The sequence below is a fragment of the Trichoderma citrinoviride genome, assembly GCF_003025115.1.
Source record: "Trichoderma citrinoviride strain TUCIM 6016 unplaced genomic scaffold BBK36scaffold_2, whole genome shotgun sequence".
NCBI classification, from domain to species: domain Eukaryota; kingdom Fungi; phylum Ascomycota; class Sordariomycetes; order Hypocreales; family Hypocreaceae; genus Trichoderma; species Trichoderma citrinoviride.
In genome coordinates, this window is record NW_020194710.1 from 2,885,446 (window position 1) to 2,902,695 (window position 17,250).

At 35.1% G+C, this 17,250-nt stretch overlaps 2 protein-coding genes across 2 annotated transcripts; one reads left to right on the plus strand and one right to left on the minus strand.

Moving 5' to 3' along the window:
- Nucleotides 1-212: 212 nt before the first annotated feature.
- BBK36DRAFT_1166308 (hypothetical protein) lies at nucleotides 213-7,804 on the minus strand (the record flags this gene model as incomplete). The annotated part of the gene is made up of 6 exons (XM_024894892.1): nucleotides 213-693; nucleotides 765-854; nucleotides 923-2,685; nucleotides 2,746-5,112; nucleotides 5,173-6,458; nucleotides 7,705-7,804. 6 exons carry the CDS (start codon nucleotides 7,802-7,804, stop codon nucleotides 213-215), a joined length of 6,087 nt encoding a protein of 2,028 aa, XP_024753432.1.
- A 357-nt stretch (nucleotides 7,805-8,161) lies between these two features.
- BBK36DRAFT_1189598 (hypothetical protein) lies at nucleotides 8,162-10,824 on the plus strand (the record flags this gene model as incomplete). The annotated part of the gene is made up of 5 exons (XM_024896630.1): nucleotides 8,162-8,444; nucleotides 8,516-8,751; nucleotides 8,806-9,219; nucleotides 9,461-9,890; nucleotides 9,944-10,824. The coding sequence occupies 5 exons, from the start codon at nucleotides 8,162-8,164 to the stop codon at nucleotides 10,822-10,824; spliced, it is 2,244 nt and encodes a 747-aa protein (XP_024753433.1).
- Nucleotides 10,825-17,250: the final 6,426 nt, after the last annotated feature.

Genomic DNA, 17,250 nt, shown 5'->3' on the forward strand with positions numbered 1-17,250 from the left:
GAAAAATTTTAAAGGTTGGCAGGAGGGAGCTGTAGAAAGGGTGGAAGAAGAAGGAAAAGCAAAAGATTCGGCAACACTTGGGTCATGATATTAGATATATAAAGGCTAAGCAAAAGTCAAAACACAACTGTAAATACTAGTACGTTCACGCTGAACGACATTCTCCAGCCCTTCAGTCGCTTTCCCACGATGAGGGAGAGGGCGCGTCAAGACTAGGGCAAGTCGTCATATCGATATGAGCTTCGATCCGTAGCCCGCAAGGTCGCGCTCCGGCGGATGCTGTCTATCCACACTGAGCCGTCCAGCATGTCCTGAACCGAGTCTAGATTGCTGTTGTCCGTGGGGCGCTCTAGCTCTGCAGCCATAGTTTCCCGAAGATCTGGCGTCTCGAGTTCAAAGCTGAATGTTGAGGTTCCCCTGCTCTCTTCTTGTGCTGTGAGAGATGACCGAGGGAAGCCCAGGGGGTGGCTTTGCGCCATGCCATCAGCCATCGTCTCTGGCGGCCACGCTGACTTTCTGTGTTCATCCACGCCAGCACCCGTGCTGAGGGGAGACGTCTTTGCTTCACCGTGCGCGGACAGAGCGTCATCGTCATCCTCGACCAGTATGTCTGGGATCCTGAGCTGTGGGATTGTAATCATGCGAGAAGCTCGCTTTCTCTCCATGTGTGCTTTGAACTTGCGTGACCAGTAGCTACGTTCATCTGGTCAGTTTCACCGTCGCCGACACGTTCGCCCAATGGTGCGGGTTATGCTGCTACTTACAGTGTGTCGAAGAAACCCTGCACAATTCGTCGTCGTATGCCTTCATCGACCCGTTGTAGCCGTGCTCGCCGCCGCAAGAATTCTTCCAGTCTGGTATTCTGTTAGCGGACATGGACTTGACCACAAGCGACTCGTCGCAACTCAATGGAGGGCTTTACCTTAGGCTCTTGCTATCGTTGATGATGTTGTAATGAGCCAGAATCATCAAAACATCGGTGAAAGCTATTCCCTTGTCCGGATCGGCGCTTACAAGAACCTCCTCGTAAAAGATGTTGAATCGCTGACGGCGTTTGCGAATCTTTTTGATGTCCAGGTGGCTCAGCCTCTCGTTCAACCGGTTGATGTCAATATCGTTGAGCGCAGCCGTCGAGACGATCGAGGTATGGCGAGAAGCCCTGATGTCCTCACGCACATCCTCCAGGATTTGCCGTACAGAATCCTCCGGTTCGTAGATCCGCATCTGGAACACGCCAGATAGCTCGCCAAGCAGGCGCGGGAAGGCTTCCTTGCTGATGTAGCCAGTGCCGGCCGGATCCACGCTGCGCCAGGCCTCTTTGAATCTCCGAATCTCGTCCCGGTCAACGACCGCCATGCCGGACGAGCGTTGGTAAACGTAGCTGAAGCTTTCGTAGATCAACGAAACAAACAGATTTACAAAGATGTACATGCTGACGATGTTCCACGCTATGAATAAGAATCTAGCCCATGGCTTGCTGCCGCAGTCGCTGTCAAAGAAACTGTCCGCTTCGACGCACAGGGGCGGTTCGATGCCGGCGTAGTCTTCCATGATCTGGTTCCAGCCTTCTCCCAGGCTCATCCTGAACAAGAAGATCAGAGCCATGGGGACTGTTCGAAAGTTGATGTCGCTCCCCTCGTTGTCTCCAAAGCGGGTCAGGCTGAAGGTCTGCGTCATTGCAATGGCAAAGACGAGGAAAAACACAAACCAGGTGGCCAGGAGGTTGCCGATCACTGGCAGACTGGCCGCGGCCGTCTTGAACAGCTGATCCAGCGCATCGTTCCGCGGGATCACCAAGAGGACAATGGAAACCAGGAATATCTTGTGCAGCTGCACATATGTATCCGCTCTCGTGTCGGCGATGAGCAGCGCCAGGGTCGCAGTAAAGGCGCCTGACACAGCCACCAGAGAGTACAGATCCCAAGAGCTTCGTCGGAAACGCGTCCAGCCCAGGCCTATGATCCGAATCGTGATGTTGCTGATGTATATCAGAGTGAAGAGCAGGAAAATGTATTCGCGAGTCGTTGTCCACCAGTCCGGCTCATCGCTAAATTCAGCAACCAGCAATACAAGATGCAGGACCAGCACAACAGTGACCGCTTGGTACCATTTGCCCCTTTTTTCAATGGCCCGTTTATGGCACCACTTCTTCCACTTGTTTTCCGAATCATCATACGAGCTTTTCGACGGCGAGATATGGCGCAGGAGCTTTCGCAACTCGAGCCATGACCGTTGCTCTGCTGTAAGATAGGCAACTCCGGTTTGCTCTGTGTAATTTCTCATAAAGACGGAGATAAAGAGCGTAAGGATGAAGACCGTTGCCAAGAGGTTGAAAACAACGAAAAACATGGCGTTCCCCTGGTTTGCCAGATCCTGCGGCTGCATGCCGCGACCAGTAATTGCTTGAGCAGCGAAAGAAACATCCACCCATCCTTCTTGGCTGACAATCTGGAACAAGGTGAAGAGCGACGCGCCGAAATCATCAAAGCCGAAATATGGGTTTGATGCCACCCGCGGCGCCAACATTGGCCAGTCGCTAGAGTAAGGTGTGCTGTTGAATTCGCCGAAGCATTGGGATAGGAGAGTAATGTCGCCAGAGTCGTTGCAAGACACCAGCAGCCCATTGAAGAGATTAAGCCCGTATATAGCGAACGGGATGAGGAGGGATATGGATACGAACGCCGCCTGTAACATCATTAGCAGAGTTCAGCAAAGACCAACTCAGCATGCTGTCGTCTTTCTTACTCCTAGAAGTTTCCACCATCCAACTATGATCAGTGAGTGAAACGTGTCCCGCGCGCTGTCGCTCACGTTCAGTAGCCGAAGGGCCCTGAGCGCCTTGAACGCACCCAGTGCTCTTGAGATGGCACCGTCATCAATGAGCAGTGTCACAACATTGATCCACAGGGTAATCAGCACGACAGCATCAATGATACCCCACGAGCTCCGTAGAAATGCGTTGGGCGTCCACAGGAGACCATCGGCAATGATCTTGATTATTGCTTCAACTGTGAAGATTATGGCAAAGGCCATGTCTGTCCAAATGTACCATTGCGTTACCGTGGAGGGATGCTGGTCGCGATATTCTTTCTGGTAGAGCGGCGTCGTGACGCAGGCGATGACAACCATTGCGAAGACCGATGCGTAGATGAAGGTTGATATCGAGTACCAGGCTATCTTATTGGGCTCGACGCCGTCGAAGCGCTCGAGGCCTCTGGCTGGGCCCACAAGCCTTTGGCAAAAGCGCCGAATGCGACTGCTGGGAGGGAATATATACAAGGAGGTGTTGTATCGAGGATGCCGGGCGAGGTAATCTCTTTGAGCTTTGCGGCGGGCCGACGTTGCTGATACTGCCTGCCGAGCCATCTGCCGAGGGTCCAACGTGCCATTGGGACCGTCGAAGCGAAGATTCGAGTAGAATGGGTTCGGTTCACTCTTATTCACCCGTGCCCAAATTTTCTTTATGAATCCTGGCTTGCCGTCGCCCATCAAGTTTGTCGTACTCCGGTGAGGTGGACTTCTGTGGTCCGGATGAAGACGGAGAGGGTCGGCCACTTCATCATCCAAGAACTCCTGCACCACAGTGTCTTTGAGAAGCATTTCCATCATGCCTGGGCCATAGTCCAGTGGATCTTTACGGCGGCGAGATTTCCCAAAGCTGAAGATGGTCGACAACGTAAGATTATTGGCAGTACGCCCAAGTTCCTTTCGCTGGAGAAAGGCCTTGACTTGCTCTAGACGTTTCTCATCCTCCGATACGTCGAAGTTCTCCTGAATGACGGCAATGAACATGTTGATCAGGATAAAAAAGGACAAAATGAACCATCCTATGAGAAACACGGCACCAATCCAGGCCGTCTTCATCGCCGTAGTGTACGATGTGACCGAGTACAGAATGTTCGTCCAGTTCTCGCTGGAGAGTATCTGATACATGCCGAGGAACGAGTTGAACACTGTATTGAATGAGATGCGATTGAGCTCGCCATCGTCGTAAACAGGTATCTGCCCCCTGAAGAGCTGGGCAGCTAGGATTGCTACCAGGAAAGTCATCAGAAACACGAACAACATGAGGTTCCCGATACCTGCCGCGCTTCCCAGCACTAGAAGGATGAGCTTCCTCGTCACGGGTATTGCCAAAACAACCCGGTATGCCCGAAGGACTTGAAAGACTGTGAGCCACGCATAAACTCGAGAATTGCGAATCGGCGGTATTAAGATTGCAGAGGTAATGATAGCCAGGGCCAAGTCAAAGATGTTCCGCCAGCTTCGATGAAACCGATGCCAGTAGGCTACGATTCGAATGATGATTTCAACATCCAAAAGTATGGTGGCAGCAATCTCGGCGGCGTTGATGAACTCTTCACGAGAATAAGACATGGTTGCGCTCCGACAAGCCTCACTGAGCAAAGCAAAGGCAACCACGAGCAACCAAAACAATGAAGTCTTCCTATAAAGGTTTTGTGTTGTTGAAGCTTTCCGTTTCAGCGTGTCGGTGTGCGGCTGTGTGGAAGGCTCGGGCTCAACCGTGAAAGCACTCGATTTGCTCTCTTCACGGATGACCTGGAATGATGAAGTAATGACGGCGATCAGAAGGTTGGTCAACCACAACATCATAATCATGATTGCAGCACCGAAAAAGAGAGCCGCTTGGGGGTAGTCAGAGGCCATAGTGTAGTACATGAGGTCGGAGAATGTGTTGGCACTCATGATTACGAAGACCAGTTCGAGGGAATGCAGAATGTTGTCGAAGTTGACTGTCCCATTGTACGGGTTGTCTTGCTGGAGACATATCGATCCCCTGGGGCATAGGTATCCCTTGCCTTCGGAAGTTCCTTTGACAAGGTCCTCGAGTGATCCAGAGGCACCGAGTTTAACCCAAGGTAGCGTAGCACCAGTTGAATTATCCAAGTAGCCGCCGCAGAACTGCATATCGTTGGTGAACGAGGCTGTAAGATTGTTGGGATCCAGAGGATCCAACCATACGCACTGTCGGCTGAAGCTCGATTTGAAGCTCTGCATGCCAATGATTGCAAAAAGGAGCCAGAAGAAGCCAATGAGAAACGCTACACGGACAAGGAGAGGCGCTGCCTTTTTTAAACTCCTCAGAATAATCTATATCGCGTAAGTATGGCATCCTAGAAGGTCGGGGGGGCCAGGGAGGCTACGACTTACAGCAGTGCCGTGAGTAAGGGCTAACAATCTCAGGATGCGGAGACAGCTGAGCATTTTGAAGAGATAGAAATGATGTCGGGTTTCGGAACCAGTGATACCCAGTATGAAGGTGATCCAGAAAGAGAAGACGGCGACAAAGTCCATGCGGTTAAATGAATGGCGCAGAAAGGCTCGTCGAGCCAACTGCAAGCGCTGCTGCTCTTCAACCGTCTTTGGGCCAGTGTGCTGCCCCTGCATCATCAAGGTTGTGAAAGATCGGGCAAAGGCAGGGGCCTGTGGCTGAGTAGAACGAACTCTCTTCACGGATCTCTGTCGTTGAGGCTGAAATATTGTCTTGTATCGATCTGCAATTGCTGCCCTGATGCCCCTTTTGCGATCAATAGTACTATACTCCTCTGCATTCAATATGAAGCCAGACACCACGATCCTGGCAAAAATCTCTAAGGTAAATACAATGAAGAGCCCGAGCATGGTCCAATCTATCGCCTTCTTACCCCATCGCTGCGGGCGCTCATTGCCAGGACTGAAGACGTCTGGCCAGGATTCTACAGCAAGTAGAATAGTTTGAGAGATGATCAGGAGCAAAATGAATGGCTCGGTATATGGATTCACCAGGACGTCACACATCCATAGCCTGAATCGGCTTTCTGGAGAGAATATACCCAGCGTCTTCCCTTTGAGGGGGTTGGGCGGCTTTGAGCGAATGGAGGGTGATGTTCGAGTCGGAACTTCGGCGGTCAGGAAGACATTCTGAGCTGCCTTCTCCTCACGAGACGAGGCTGTTTGGGAGTAGTACGGCTCATTGCCATACGTCGAGGCTATCGGGTTGGCTGATCTTTCATCTGCTGAGTCGCGAGATCGGGAGCGATAGCGTGAGGACCTCTGGTCCGCGACGTCTGACTCTCCGCTGAGGTTCACAACTCTCTGGGACATAGCCCTCACAATTGAACCAGCACGATGAAATGCTCCAGACGTAGAAGGCGATCGCGGTAGGCGATAATCTCCGGGATCTAGCGTCATCCCATAACTCTGGTGGCCACTGGGCAAATAGTCCGAATTGGAACCGTGCCCAAGGTTCTTTCCTTCGTGGTCTCGTATTGGTGTACTGTCAAGATCACGAACAGTCTGGAAGCTGTCTCGTGCATGGAGTCCGTGGTCATCTCCAGGATGAGAGCCGGATATCGGCTGAACTCCAGCAGTGAGTGGAACTCTATCAGAATCAGAGTAATATGGGTTCGCCGACTCTTCAATATACTGTGGGCCTCCATCGAACGAAAGATAGGAATCTGAAGCAAAGTGCGAGGGTTGCGCGAGTGGTGGTGGAATATCAGGAGGGAGCGCCGCCTGCAGCGCTGTAGGATCTATATGTGAGTCGAAGCTTATGCGATCATGAGAAGACGAGATATATGAAGGTTGCCAGTAGGTTGACAGTCCAGTATCGCTGGTCGTCCTCGCTGTGGATTCTAGCCCACGGGTTTGGTTCGAGTCGCGACGTTCATCAGGCGAATTGACATTGTGTAAACCGAGAGGTGGCGGCGCGTGCGCAGCACGGTCGTTTGGCGATTCGGATGACATTATCGCAAGTCTTCGTAGCGTTCAATGCGATGGACGTCGTATTGGCCGTAAGGACTCAACATCACGGTCAGAGCCTGCCAGCCGATCGCGTTGTTAGGATACGCATTGGCCGAGAGCGGTCACTGTGGCCGACCTTTGAACGTGGTTGGAGCAATGGAGTTGGAGTTGGGAGCATCAAATCCAAGGTCAAGCATCAGCTTGAAGTGTCACAAGCCAGTTACGGACTCGGGAAGTAAGGGTCTCGCGAGTACCTATAAATAGATTTGTTTACGTTCCCTGTATGGAGAACTGATACTATATTAATCGCTTTAGCTGCATTAATAGACTAGTATCTAATAAGTAATATAATTTATATTAAGCCTTTTAAAAAGAAAGTATAGAAATTTAAAGAAGCTAACTAATTTAATTCTAATTAATATTAATAAATATATTAAAAAATAATAACTTAATTATTATAATTATATATATATATATATATATGTTTTAAACTATATTTATAAGATATATAAATATATATATATATATTTCTATATTAAGAACTACTAATAATAAGATATTACCCTTTTAGGATGAGATATATTTTCCTAACGTAATAAGTCGTGTCCTTAATACTACTGCTGAATGTGAAGTGATACGTTGCGGACCACTCTCCAAGCCCCTAACTGTCACCGTTGCCACCATCTCGCACTCCTCTGCCTCTTTACGTCTCCCTAATCACTCAGTATGCGGTGCAGTCTGTGGTTCGTCTCGGCTCTGAGCCTGTTTCAACTGGCTTCAGCCGTTGATCAAAAGAAATCTGCAATCATTTGGTTTGACGACGCATCTACGCCCGACGCAATAGTCAACCAAGTTAAGGATAACATCATCAAGGCCGGTGGCAAAGTCACACATGTCTACACCATCATTAGGTACATTTCCAGCTGATCCAGTGCAGTCCAATTGTTAACTCTCTTTGACAGAGGTTTTGCTGTAATCGCGCCGGAACAGGCACTCGCCTCTGTGCAGGCGTTGGCTGACGAGCACTCGATTCGGGTGGAGGAAGATGAGATGGTATCATCACTATAAGCGTCAATGTCGGTTGCTGCCACGGAGTTCTAGGTGTCTATTTGTATTCAGCAGCCAGGGATAACAGCAAATTCTGGCGAGGGATTTGAAGCACGTATCTGTTCCTAGGTAATCACTGCAACGTCTGTTTTGTTCCATTATCATATCTTACCTAATACGCATCTACGGTAAAGCATTCCACGAGTCTCCTGCCAAAGCAGCATGACTGATTCTATCGATAAGTGGGAAACGGGAAGGGAGGCGGCATCACGCCTGCCTTTCCCCAGTCCATCATGTCATTGCTGCGTGCTGCTCTCGCTCCGTGACTTTGCACTCATTACACAGTCGCTGTAGATGGAAAACCCCCACGATGGAGGCTACAGGAGACGACCCGTGTGATCGGGAGAGCGAGTCTTCTGATGTCGTGGAGTCCATCGTCGCCATCGACGTAAAAGAGAAGAGAGCAATAGGGTGCAGCATCTTCTCCACCGCCGATGGGGTGCTCAAAATCGCAAATGACATACCGATGGCGAACGAGAATGTGGCCGAACAGTTTCTCAACTACGCGCAGCCAACCACGATCTTGATGTCAAGGCGAGTTCCAGAAACGATTCTAACTTTCGTGGAGAAGCACGTTGAGAGAAGCACCCACGGTGAGCGTTTCCCGGTCCGCATCGCATCGCTCATAGTTAGCCATTCTGACTCACCTCCGCTCGGGTATCAGACCTTCATTTTCGCCTGATGCCGTCTTCTGACTTCTCGCATACGTTTGCGTGCGAGGAATTGTCGTCACTTGGTTCAAACGGCGATTGCTCGTTTCGAACCGCATCCCCGTCAAACACCGAGGAGCAATGCATAGGGAGCAACGGCCAAGCTTTGCACATGCCAGGTCACAGCGAGCCGCAGTGCATGAAACTTGTCCGCTGCGGCTCGTTGGTCGACCTGGAGAGCGTCGCTTCTGTAAGTGGCCAACTTGTGCCTTGAGAGTCCCTGAACGAGTACTTAGACGAGCAGTTGAGCTGCGCTGGTGCCCTTCTCACAGAGCTACACCGACGTCGGTCCCTCGCATCCTCTCCCAGCAGCTCCGGCGGAGTGGACATCTTCGACGTGAGGTCCGTCACAATGTTCAACCTAGCGGACCATGTTTTCGTTAGCGAGGAGTCCCTGCTATCTCTTCAGATCATCAATCATGAGTCACACCCAAATAGCCAAGCCTGGAGTATTGACTCAAACAGCTCATCCGAAAAGGAGAATCTCTCTATATATGGCCTACTTCACCCATTGGCTTCCACTCCCCAGGGTCGAGCACATCTACGACACATGTTCCTTCAGCCCACGTCAGACCTCGATATCATCATGGACCGACAACGTACCATCTCCCTGCTTCTTCAACCCAGCAACGAGGAGAAGTCGAGACGTGTCGTCTCTGTCTTGCGAAAATTGGGGAACATAGAGCATACAATCTCTCATCTTCATAAGGGTATCAACTCTCCGTCTTCTCACAGATCATTCAACATCAGTGTATAGGGTACACTGAAAAGATTTGCTTCTCAGTCCCTAAAACTAAGAGAACTCGCAATGACCTTCTCCGATGCAAATCAGAGCAGCATCGTCAACAAGGCAAGTAAGGTCCAAGGTCTCCTGCAATCGTGCTAATGTTTTATTGCAGATTATTGACGGGATTGCTCCTCTGGTCTTAACTCGGGTGGGCGATTTGATTGAAAGGGTGGTCAACTTTGACCAAGCGAAGTCCCAACAGCGCTATTCAGTACGGCCTGGCATAGATGACGAGCTGGATGGGTTGAAGCGACAGTATGACGGTTTGAATAGCTTCTTGACGGAGGTCGCCAACCACGTCGCCCAGGATTTGCCCGCATGGGCACGCCAGTCTATACGATCATGCATTTTCCTTCCCCAGCTTGGTTTCTTGACGGTTGTCGAGCAAGGCTATCAGCAGGGCGGCAGCAGTTTTGACGAAGAATGTGCAGGCGACGGGCTATGGAAGAAATCATTCACCGATAATGAAACCGCCTACTATAAGAATCGCCATATGACAGAACTTGATGAACAGTATGGAGACATCTATTCTCAAATCAGCGGTATGACGGGCGTCGACAGTCTGGGTCCAGGGTTCAATACTAACGATCTATAGACAGGGAAGTTGAGGTGATGCAGAGGCTGGCTATGGATGTTATAGTCCACGAGGAGGCCCTCCTAGCAACTGCAGCCATCTGCGGGGAATTTGATGCACTTCTGGCCCTTGCCATTGGGGCTGCAAAGTATGGATGGAAAGCACCGCAGCTGACCACTGCCAACATCCTTCACATCAAGGGCGGAAGGCATCCGCTACAGGAGCTGCTCTCTCCGTCCTTTGTGCCGAATGATTGTTACATAGGTGATGACGGCAATGTGACACCAGGACGCACCGTTCAAGCACTCGTTTTGACTGGGCCGAATCAATCCGGGAAGAGCGTTTACATCAAGCAAGTGGCTATTATCGTCTACTTGGCACACATCGGGAGCTTTGTGCCAGCTGATGCCGCTGTGATCGGCACCGTCGACAAAATCTTAACACGCATTTCGTTACGGGAAAGTGTGTCCGGTACGGGAAGCACCTTTGCACACGATCTAAAAGACGTCTCGCATGCCATGAAATACTCTACAGCACGGAGCCTTGTCTTGTTGGATGAATTTGGGAATGGGACAACAGCCAACGATGGTGCTGGGATGTTCACAGCAATGCTGGACTATTTCCTCTCCTCCGCGGCACAGACACCAAGAATCTTGGCTGCCACACATTTCCATGAGGTGTTCGCCAATGGCTATCTGAACCACCATTCTACCCTCACATTGGCGCATATGGACGTGAGAACTGACTGGGATGCTATTAATCCGGAGGATAAAGTCACTTACTTATTTAGGCTTGTAGAAGGCTATAGCTCGACAAGTTTAGGGAGCCAATGTGCTGTCCTAAGTGGAATACCAGAGGATATTATAAATCGAGCTAGGGAGATAGGGGAGTTAATAAGCTAGAGGATGCTATATATTCTAAAGTAATTATAAAGTTTATTAAGGGAGGTAGTAAAAGAAAGCTAATACTAAGGATAGTATTATTATATATATCTTAATATATAATATATATTTTAACTTATTATTATATTAGCTATAAGATTATTTTTTAATTTTTTATTTTTTTTCTTAAATAGCTTTTTTATAATAAAAAAGCTTAATAAAAATATTTTATTTAAAAAGTTTAATATAAGTTATAAGTTTATTTATAATTATTATATATAATTATAACTTTTTATATTTAAAAAAACCTTTATAATAATATTTTACTTAATTTTTAATATTAACTTATTATATTTCTTAAATATTAAGTTATTAAGTTATTTCTTTTTTTAAATTAATTTTTTTTAAAAATAATACTTTTCTTTTTTTAATTTCTTATTAAAAGTTAAATATTTTTTATTTCTTTTAAAAAAAAATATTAAAATATTTTTTTTAATTTTTTTTTAAAATATAGCTTTTATTTTTTTTTAATATATAAAAACTATAAGAATTCTTAAAAAATAAACTAGTTATTATATAAGCTAGTTATTATATAAAATTTTATATAATAGCTAAACTAGTTATTAATAAAAATCTTAATAAAAAGTAATTATAAAAAAAAATATTTTTTTTATTTTTTTTACTTTTTTTTTATATATAAAGAAATTTTAATAAAATCTTTTATTTAACTAAATATAAATTTAAAAAAAAGTCTTAATAAAATTATTAAAAAAAAGGCTAAGAAATAATAAGAAAATTCTTTAAGGTTTTTTTAAAAAATTTTTTAAAAAAGTCTTAATAATTACTTAATATTATATATAATAAGTCTTTTCTTTTAAAAAAAGAATTAATAATATTTTTATTATTTTAAGAATTTTTTAATTATATATTACTTTTTATAAGTATTAAGGCTTTTTTAATATTTTTTTTTTTTTATATTTACTTTTATATAAGTAAAAATAACTTATAAATTATAAATATAAATACTTTTATTATTAGCTATTAGCTTTTTTTTAAACTTTTATTAATTAATAATATTTAAATATAATAAATAATATCTTAATTAATTAATTTATTAAAGTTAAATTTATTAACTTTAATAAAATAATAATTAATATTTTTCTTATTTATTTAATTAAGACTTAAGATTATAAAAAAGTAAAGTAATAATATTTAAGTTAATATTAAATTATATTATATTTATAACTATTTATATAATAAACTTATAATTAAAAACTAGAATATAAAGTTTAATAATAATAAATACTTTATTAATAATATTATTATATATAATAAAAATTAAAAAATTAATATAAATAATAACTTATAAAAAAAGTCTTAAATATATTATAATATTAATAATTATAAACTTAATAATATTATTATTAATATAATTTTTATAAAAAGTAATAAAGATTTTAGCTATTTTTTTTAAAAAAAAATAATACTTAAAATTTAATATAAAAAACTAATATAATTTTAAATTAATTATTAATAATTTTTTAAATATTTATTATAATATATAAAACTTTATAACTTAATTAACTTAATATTATTATAATACTTTTATTATTATTTAAGATTATATTAAGACTTTTTTTAAAAAGTTAAGTTAATATATTAATAATTTATAATATAAATATATAAAATAAAATAAATAATATAAAAAAAAAAGTATTATTATAGTAAAATAATAAATATTTATTAAAAAAATACTTAAAGTATTATTAGCTAAAAGCTACTTTATAAACTTAATAATAAAAGTATTTATTATAAAGTTAAAAAAAATATTATAAAACTTTAATAAGTTTTAATATATTTATAATAATAAAAATAAGCTTAAAGTTAAGTTTATTTATAAAAAAGTATAAAAAAGTAATAATAAATTAAATAATATTAATAATATTAAAGGTATTTTTTATAAATTATTTATTTATTTATTTAAAGTTATTTAAGTTATATTATAAAAAAAAGTAATTATTTAAAAATTATTATTATTACTTTTATTAATAAAAGTTATTTTATAATTATAATATAAAATAATTTAATTTTTTTTAATTTAATTTATAAAATAGCTATATATATTTTAAGTAATAAATATAATAGCTTTATTATTTATTTTTTTAAGCTTAAAATAATAATATTATAATAAATTATTAAAAATAAAATTATAAAATAATATATTAAGAATATAAAGTATAATATTTTAAATATAATTAAAAAGTAATATTAAAAGTATTATAACTTAAGTTATAAAAAAGCTAGTTAATAAAATTATAAGCTAATTATTTATATATAATATATAGTTTTTCTATTATTTATTTTATTAATTATTTAATTTAGCTTTATTTTTTATATATATTAATAAAAGTAATTTAACTTTATTAAATTATTATACTTTTACTTATTAAAGTTATTTATTATACTTTTTAATTATTTAATAATATTTTCTTAAAATTATAAATCTTAATATTATAAAGGTATTTTTTTTATAAAATAAAATAGCTATTTATAAAATAGCTTTATAAAAGTTTAATAAAAGATTAAGTTTTTAAAAAAAAATTATTATTATATTATTACTTTATTTTAAAATACTTAAGTATAAGCTTTATTAATAAAAAACTATTAAAAAACTATATAATTAAAGAATAATTTAAGTAATATATTAAAAGTAAGTAATATATTTATTTTAATATTTATACTTTACTTTTTTATAATTATTATTTAATTATTAATAAATAATAATAATAAATTTATTTACTTATAATAATTATTTATTTATAATTATATATTATATTAAAGTTTTATATTTTATTATTTTAAATAATAAAGTAATTATAAATTATTATTAATAAAAAATTAAGTAATTTATAAAGCCTTTTTTTAAAGGTTTTTTTAAAAGTTAATAGCTTTTTTTATTAAAATACTTTTTAATTTTTACTTAAAGTTTTTTTAAGCTTTTTTTAATATTTTATAAGAAAAGTTTTTAAAATTTTATTTATAAATATATAAATAGCTAATTATAAATTTATTTTTTAAAATTAATTTTAATATATTTTAATAATTTCTTTTAGCTTTAAATAAATATATTATTAAAATAATAAGCTTTTATTTTATTAATTTTATTAAATTAATTTTTTTAATTTAATTTTTTTAATTTAATTTAATTTTATTTATTTTATTTATTAATTTTAAAATATAAATAATATTTACTTTTATTTAAGTATTATAATAGCTAGGCTATTTTTTTATATTATTAAGTATTATTTTTTTATTTTATTATATTTAAAATATATAATATAATTATTAAGAATTTATATTAACTTAAAATAATTACTTTTTTAATTTAAAAGCTTTTAAAAATTTAAGTTAGTTAATCTTAGCTAGTTTTTTAATATATTAATTAATTATAAGTATATTATTAAAATAATTAAATATATATTTAAGGTTTTATTTAACTTTAATTTATAAGTTAAATAATTTATTTATTTTATTATTTAAAATAGCTTAGCTTAATATTTTTAATATTTAATATTTTATAAATTTAAAATATAATAGCTTTTATTTAATTTTAATTATATTTAATTATTTAATATAAACTTTAATAATTAATACTTTTTATTATATTAGCTTTTTATAATATTTTAAAATAAAGTAATACTTATTTAAGCTTTTTTTTATAAAATATTAATATTTTAAAATAAAATATTAATATTTAAATACTTATACTTATTACTTATTTATTAATTAAAAGCTAGTTTATTTAATATCTATTTAATAAATATAATATATAAGTTTATTTAATATAAACTAAGCTAAAATTAAAGTATTTAGCTATTTCTTTAAGTATTTATATATAAAAAAATATAAAGTAATTTTTATTATTTAATTATATTACTTAAAGAGTTTATTTATTTATAAATATTAAGTAATTAATATTAATAGCTTTATATTATAAGTTATTTATAAACTTTATTAAAAGTTAAATATAAATTTAAAGTCTTAATTAAAAATAATATATTATAAAATATTTTAATTTACTTAAAGTAATTTTTAATATAATTCTTTTATATAATCTTTTATAATATAATAAATATTATTAATAATTAATAATAAAACTTAAAGTATTTATTAATATTAATTATAAAAGTATTTAAGTATTTTTTAAATAAGCTAAGCTATATTATATCTTTAGCTTTTATTTATAAAAGTCTTATTATAAAGTTTATAATAATATTATAAAATAAAATAGCTAAAAATTAAATAAATATTAATTTATTTAAAAGTTTTATATAATTAATATAATTATAAATATATACTTTATAACTTTTTATAATATAAGTAATTTTCTTTATAAATCTTAATATTATATAAAAGCTTTAAAGCTTTTTTATAGCTATTTTTATTAAAGGTATTTAAGAGTAATATTAAAAAGTAAATAGAATTTAAATTATAAAAAAGTTATAATAAAGTATAATATTAATTATATTAATTAAGAGTATTACTATTTAGGCAGTATGTTTTTATTATTTAAGCAGTACTCTAAGTACCTTTAAAAATTCCTTTAAAACACTATACTTTTAAACTAAGAAACCTACTTAAAGAAAAATAGCTAAAAATAACTAAAAAATATTATTAGCTATTTAAATAGTTAAATAACTAAAAACTATTTTTTAAATATTTTTATTATTATTTATATTAGTTAAAAACTAGAAAAGAAACTATAGTAAAGTTTATATAAGTTTTTTTATATAATTTAGTAAGAATTTTAAGTAACTTTTTATATATTTATATAGCTTATTACTTAAATAATAAGACTCTTATTAGTGTATGCTTATATAAGCACTATTAAGCTTATAAACTTACTTTTAACTTTACTAAGGTTTTTAAAGCTTATAAATAACTTAAAAGAAAATTTTAAGAAAGAATATATAATTCTATTATATAATAAGTCTAAAAATTTAAATTTTATACTTATAATATTTTTCTAGAATTTTTTATAAATCTTTAAAAATAAGTAATATTTTTATAAGTCTAAGTATATAGGCCTATACTAAGCTATATTAAGTTAAATACTGCCTAAATAGTAAAAATATACTACTTAGTAATACTCTTAATTAATTTATAAGTTTATATTAAATATAAAAAGAAATTTTAAATATAAAAATTAAAAGTTAATTATAATTATTTTTAAACTTTTTATAAAAATATAAGTTATTTACTTTTTTATATTTATAAATATATTATAAAGCTATAATTTTTTTAAGCTAAAGCTATAAGTTTTTAATAATAAAATTATCTTAAACTTATTTAATATTTATAAGCTTTTTATATTAAGATTTATAATAAATTACTTTTCTTTTTTAATAATATTTTAATACTTTTATTTATTAATATTATATTTATTTAAGTAATAATATTATATTTTTTATTTTAAATTATAAATAAATATAGCTTTATTTAATTTACTTATTAATTAACTTTTTTATAAATATTTTTTAATATATATAAAAAGTTTTTAATTTTTTTTAACTTTATAAAATATTTTTTTTCTTTACTTTTTAATTATTATTACTTTTACTTTATAATATCTTTTTATAATTATAATATTTTTATTATAACTTTTACTTTATTTAAAAAAAAAAAAGTTATTTTTTTAAAAAAGACTTTTATATTATAAGTTTTTATAATAATAAATAAAAATAAAAATATTATAATACTTAAATAGCTTAAATTAAGCTTTAAAAAGAAGGTTTTAAAATGCCTTAATTTTATATAAGAAAATAGCTATAAGAGCCTTATATATAAGTCTTTAAGAAGTTATTTTCCTTTTTATCTAGCTAAGCTTTTAATATTATAATTTAATATATATTCTTAGCTATTTTATAATAAAAAGGTGCTTTTTAATATAAATACTTAATATACTTATAATAGTATAATATACTATATTTTAAGCTTTTTATAATATACCTCTTACTTTAATAAAGCTATTATAAAAGCTTTATTAAGTGCTAAATGCTTAAATACTTAGTATTATACTTTAGAATAAAAGAAAAATAGCTTTAATAGCTTTAAAAAGCTTTTTTTAAAGCTTTTTTTAAGTTTAAATAACCTTTTTATAATGCTTTTATTAAAAGAATATAAAATATTATATTAATAGTTATTAAAGATAATAGCTATAAATTAATAATAATAGCTTTATTAACTTACTTTTACTTTATAAGCTATACTTAAGCTTTATAAAGGCTTAATTTAATTCCTTTATAAATACCTTCTTCTTTTTTAAATATTATTATTATTATTATTATTATTATTATTATTATTATTATTATTATTAATAGCAGCCTTAATAATAATAGTAATATTATACCCTTTTATAAATAAAAAGTAAGTTATAATTATAATAGC